This window comes from Ammospiza caudacuta, chromosome 16 (assembly GCF_027887145.1).
Source record: "Ammospiza caudacuta isolate bAmmCau1 chromosome 16, bAmmCau1.pri, whole genome shotgun sequence".
NCBI classification, from domain to species: domain Eukaryota; kingdom Metazoa; phylum Chordata; class Aves; order Passeriformes; family Passerellidae; genus Ammospiza; species Ammospiza caudacuta.
The window spans coordinates 11,577,119-11,583,118 of record NC_080608.1 but is presented as its reverse complement, the minus strand read 5'-3'; the positions used below and the strand labels follow the sequence as shown (position 1 = coordinate 11,583,118).

At 49.2% G+C, this 6,000-nt stretch overlaps 1 protein-coding gene across 1 annotated transcript in view; it reads left to right on the top strand.

Annotated features, from left to right (window-relative positions):
• The first annotated feature begins 2,857 nt into the window (after positions 1 to 2,857).
• Positions 2,858 to 6,000, top strand: part of ADAMTS2 (ADAM metallopeptidase with thrombospondin type 1 motif 2) — a 174,334-nt gene continuing 171,191 nt past the window's right edge. The window contains exons 1-2 of the mRNA XM_058815035.1: positions 2,858 to 2,969; positions 3,914 to 4,275. Coding sequence (XP_058671018.1) covers positions 2,882 to 2,969; positions 3,914 to 4,275 — 450 coding nt within the window. The 5' untranslated portion in view covers positions 2,858 to 2,881. The remainder of the gene's footprint in view (positions 2,970 to 3,913; positions 4,276 to 6,000) is intronic.

The following is a 6,000-nucleotide window of genomic DNA, read 5'->3' as shown; positions in this document are numbered from 1 at the left end:
AAGGCAAACATCTGTGTGACTGTAGTCACGGCTGGCAGAGCTCAGCCCTGCTCTCAGATCGAACCATCCAAGCACAGTTGCAGTATCTAGTCCTTCTCCCTTCATTCCAGTGAAATAAATATGGAAATATGGTGTGACTTCATTCCCACCAATTAATTTAGAGAGTTGTGGACTACAATTAATGCAGCAGTCCACACATTCCATGCTGACTTTTTTCTAGTTGATTGTAAAATGTATAGAAGCCATGGACACAGCCATGGCAATGCCCCACTAAGGAAACCCATACCACAGCCTCATCTGTCTGTGAGAAGAAGCCCAGTTTAGGAAATGGAGAATTAGTTTTGAGGAGGATATCTCCCTGAATTTCTCTGCTACAGTGGTGTAATGGCAGGGATGTAAGGACTCTTCTTGAATTTCACTCCTCTGGGCTCTGTGGTGGTTGGCATGCTGTGGACACCTCCTCAGGGTCAAACATGCATCCATTTTTCCTGTGGAAGGATAACAGGCCCATTGCTGTGCCTTGTGGCACATCCTCAGTTGGTCTAAATCTCTCTGAGAATCTACTGTCAAAAATCTTGGCTCTGCTGGAGTCAATGGCAAAACTCTCCCTGGCTTCAGTGGGGATCAGGATTTATTCCAGCGAGTGCACTGGAAGCTTTTACCAACTGCAGATCTGGCTCTCTTGTTTGACACTGGTTGTCAGTTTTGGGTTTTTTTTTAATTTTAAAGGAGGTTGTAAAACAGTCCCCCAAAGCCCTGGAGCCCCTGGAGCTTTTGTCTCCATGTGATAAGGTAACAACATGGGCACACAGAACTTGGTTTCTCTATAGAAATAAACTGCATGAAGGCAGTTACTGATTCTTTTTGTTTACATCATTGCTCTGCAGTACAGCTGTTATCCATATTAAAGCATATTTTCTAACCTCCAGTATTTTCAAGAGTAAAAATCCATCTTAATTAGTAGAACTAATGGCTGGGTTGTTTTGTGTTTGTATAATCTACTCTGTCACTTTTTTTTTTTTTTAATGAATTATATACAAATAAGAACTTTGATTTCAAATGTAGAGGGCCAACCCCTCTCCCTTTCAAGTTTATGTGCAGAAGTTATTTCAATTTGAGCAGGATGGGATGGATGAAACATAAAAAAGCCACATCATCAGCTTAAAATACAAGTCCAATAAAAATGAAGTTGGAACTTTACCAGCTGTGTACTGATGAAAGCATATGAGATTTTAAGTAAGAGAAGCTGCTCAATATGGACCCAAACCCAAACCAAACAAACAAAAAAACCCCCACCCAACAACAACAACAACAACAAAAAAGCAACATAAGAACAAACCAAAAGGAAGAACTGGGAGAAGCCTGGTGCAGACAGCAATTCCAAATAGGGGTCATTTGAAAAGATAAGAAAAGGAATGTTTGAATGCAATTCTACCTCATAATTCAGAATAATCTTTTGCTTTTTATCCTTAACCCAAAGAATGGGAAAGCCAAACCAGAACATCAAACCAAGCAAGCAGAAATCATATACTGCCACAACTGGGTTGGGGTCCATAAGCCCTCTTCATGAGCAGGGAGCAGGACTAGCTTGCTGTTATTTTTCTTCTATACCCTTCATTTGTATCCATAATACAGGGGTGGAAGGTAATAGATGGACCCTTAGTCATAGAGGAGCAAGAATATTCAAGGATACCCAGGAAAATTCCTTGGCAGAAGACCAGCTTCCTGCAGGAAGTCATTGCCTGCAGCTTTCCAGAGAGGTCTAACACATGCAGATACAGTGAGAATCAGCCTGGGGTAGGTAGGGCTGTGGGCTGGCAGGGCCAGCAGGAGCACAAGAAGGGCTAATAGGATTCTGCAAGGTTAAAGAGCAAAGAGGTGAAAACAGCAGATGATCCCAGCAATGTAAAAGCTGAGTAAATATACACATTATTTGAAAGGAATAAGCAGTATGGCATTTTTCCTGGCCATATGGAAACAAATATAACTTGTTTTTTACCATAAAGGCCACTCTTGATTTTTTAATTATTTAAAAATCCTTCTTCTATATTGTATTTATAGTATTCCTAAAGACTTTCAAGGTCTATCTCTCCAGTTGCAGATATTAAATATAAGATTGCAGGAAGCGATTTCAGTCTTATTAGCAAATAGCCCTGGCAATTTTTCCTGTGAAATGGCTGCTTAGAGTAATTTATTGGATCAGATGAAGATCTCTGACCGTGATTTGTCTCTGCTGGTGGCACTTTTTCCATTTGGGTCCCTGCTGTCAACTGTAAACCAGGAGTGCAACACAACCCAGGCCGAGGTGCCTTAAGTTTGTCAGCCTCGCCTGTCTCTGGTCGTTTCCATTTGGATGCACAGCCGGGACGGCGCAGCCCGCGGGACTCTGCCCCGGTCCCCGGGGGCTCCCGAGCCCGGCGCGGGGCGTTTCTTTTCTCTTCCCCCGCGTTCTGCCAACTCCCGTCGCCGCCGGCGGGCCCGTCCCGGAGCGGGGCGCGGCGCGGGGCGGGCGCTGCCGGCCGGGGCTGCCCGGAGCTCGGCGGGGGCGGCGCGGGGGCTGCCCCGGCGGGGCGGGCGGTCCCGTCCCCGCTCCCCGCGGCCGGGCTGTGCCGTGTGGCAGCGCCTCTGTCAATCAGCCTGACTTCACTCCGCACGCCCTGTGCTTCCAGTACTATACCCCCGCCGCCTCCTGGTGTCTCTGCTTCGCTGCGAGCCGGGAGCGCGGCCGCCACTGCCGCTGCGGCTGCGGCTGGGCGAATGCGCGGGCGGCGGGGCGCGGGGCAGCGCTGAGCGGAGCGGCGCGGAGCGGGGCTGCCACCTGGCCCGCCCCGGCTGCGGGCAGCCCGGGCGCCGGCCCCCGCGTCGGGCCGGGACCGCCGCGATGGACCCTCCCGCGGGCATCGCCTGCCTCCTGCTCTGCTGCGCGCTCGCCCTGCCCGCCGGCGCCCTGCGGCGCCCCGGGGACAGAGGTAAGGTCTCCGCCGGGACGCCTTCGGGGCTGCTCGCCCTGCCCCGCCGGTGCCCGCAGCCCGCCCGTCCCAAGTAGCGGCTCGCCGCCCCGCGGCTTTCGCCTCCCCTTGAACTTCTTCTACGGCTACTTTTGCCGGGTTTCGAGTTGTTTCCTGCGAGCGGCAGGCGGGGACGGGGACCGGGCAGCCGCGCCGCAGGCGGGGAAGGGAGCCGGGAGCGCCCGGCAGTGACAGCGCTGCCCGCAGCCCCGCGCCGCCTCTGCTGCCCCGCCGAGCGGGCGAGCCCCGGCGGGCAGGGAGCGGTGCCTGGCGCTCCCCGTGCGGGCTGAAACACATGGCAGCTCCTCTGCCTCCTCTTCCTCTTGCCCGGGCATCTCCTCCGTCCGAAACTCCCGGGCTCCCCGCTGAGACCGCTCCCGGCCGCTGCCCGCGGCGTCCCCATCACCGCTCGACTCAAACCCGCCGCACCGGGGGTAGTTTGGGGGACGTGCCTTTGCGTTGCAGGCTTACCACCTGCAAACCCAGCCCCTGCCCCTGCCCCTGCGAGCAGTCCCGAAGTGAATCAACGCCCTTTCTTCAGCGCTGGCCACCCGGGAAATCCCCAAAGTCCCCGAGGCGACCCGGTCGCTAAATGGGCGTGCAGGGGTGCGGGGTCCGGGCTGGGCGGGCAAAGGGAAGCGGGACCTCGCTGCAAGGGCAGAGTGCGGGGTCCTGGCGGGGTGGGGAGGCTCACTCTGCCGTCTGGTATTTTGGGGAGGAAAAGGCAAGTTTGAGTGAACTCTGCACACTTCATGCAGGTGAGCCAAGTGCCTGCAAAGAGTGCAGTGTCCATCTGCCTTATGTAAGTGTCTGCTGTGCTAATGAATAATGGAATAAAAATCCCGCGGCATCAGGATATGTTTAGTTCTAGTATCTCTGTCCTCTCTTGCTTTCTCCCTGTAAAGATTCAATCCTGAGGAATATAGAGGAGTACAGCCTTGTCATCCCCACAAGCACCGATTCAGAGGGCAGGTTCCTATCCCACTTGGTGTCTGGACCACCAAAAGCACGCTTCAGGAGAGCTGTGGAGGACTTGCAACATGAAGCTGCAAATGAGCAGATATTTTACAATGTCACTGTTTTTGGAAGAGAGTTTCACTTCAGGTTGCGGCCAAACTCCAGGCTCGTGGCCCCTGGAGCAACAGTTGAGTGGCAGGAGGACTCTGAGGAGACTCATATTGAACCTCTCTATGGGAATTGCCTCTATGTTGGAGATATCACTGATCTGCCAAATGCTTCTGTTGCTATCAGCAATTGCGATGGACTGGTAAGTTACTTTTGTTATTATATCAAAGATAATTATATTAATTTCCTACAGTCTTTAAATATAAAATGTGTGGACTGTCAGAAACTCACACCTCATATGGTAACTGTGAATGCAAATTAACTAATGTTCCCTTGTGTGGGAATAGCTGTGCTGCACCAAACGCTGCTTTACAGACAGTGGCACTAGAAGTTTGAGCACATGCTCTGAGGTAGCTACTCTGGAACAGAGCAGCTGAAACCAGCATTTATGCTGATTTGTAGTAAAGTTACTTGAGGGCTCTGATGCTCTAAAGCAGAAGGTTAAGTGGCAAGTTCTCAGCATCTGCTTCCACTTCTCACTTACAGCCTACAAGGGTAAGTGTTAGAAAGAGTTAATCCCAAATAATGGGCTGGATTACCTTGGAAACACATTTGATAGGTAAAATATGGTTTTGTCCTGGAAAATTTAAATTTATTCAGAGTCTGTTTGCTTGGATATTTCACTTGGTGAGTTTCATTGCCTAATCAAGTGATTGATGAAAAGTTGCAGAAGACTTTGAGTTTTACGAGCAAAACAGCCCCCTGTGATACATTTGTCAAAGCTGTGCGCTTTAAAACTGGCTGCAGCTTTCTGTTCTGGAGTGCATGTTCAGCACTCAGATTATCACTGTTTGTCCCTGACATCCAAAACTGTCACACTGTCATTTGGACAGTAATTACTGCACAGCAATTTGTTTAGTGAGAAAGGGACTATATTTTCTTTTATAATGACCAGTTTATCCAGCCTGTATTTCCTTGCTCTAGCCTTTAGAGTTTGTAATTTTGAGATTGCTTAATTGTAATGCATTCTGCCTCTGCATAAAAAGCCAGTAGGAGTCAGTTGTATTTCTATTTATTTAGTCATAGGAAGTTGTTCATTTGCTGTGCCAAGAAGATGACATGTATGGAGATAGTATGTTGGCTATCTGAGAATGGAAGGGAATCAAATACTTTTCCCCTTAGTCTTTCCTTTCCTGTGGTTTCTCCTAGCCATGTGCATTCCTGTTTTGAGAAGCAGGTTTTAATGCTGCAGTTGTTTGATGTGGACAGCTGGCTGAGGGTAAGCAAAGCACCAGGACTGAGCAAGAAGAGCCATTCAGAGAGCAGAGTGTGAGCCTGCAGTTCTGCCTCGGGGGGGAAGCAAAAGTTCTGTGCTCTCCTTGTGTCTAGCAGAGATCATTTTGTGTAAGGCAAATTTACTTGCTCAAGATTTACTTTTAAAACTGGGGCAGAGCAAAAGCTCTTCTTCCTTGTTCATCTGTGCTGAAAGGTGGAGGAAGATCTTGTTGATGGCTACTCCTCACCTTGTGTTCTTTTCCTCAGCACAGGTGTTGACTGTAAGAGCAGGGGGGGAGCTTGTTCTTGCTTTCTTCCAGTGTTTGCCTGAATGTGGGCTCCTTATATTTAGACAAAAGAGTTATGATAAAACAGAACAGGAATTAAAGCCAAACTTTGGACGAGACTCTAAAGATCCAAGGTCTCATGTTGCATGTTAAAATGACAAAGAATGAGAATGGTTTATAAAATGAAGATATAAATGAAAGTCTTTATAAATTACTGCTTTTTTCACATTTGTTACATCTCAAATACAAAGGTGTAAAGCCAGGCCTCAATGCAATAATAAATGCACTCATAAAAGACTGGAATCCAGAAAACTACCAAAGGAATTGTAGTTTTCAACCTGTATGCCCAACCCATGTACCTGCCT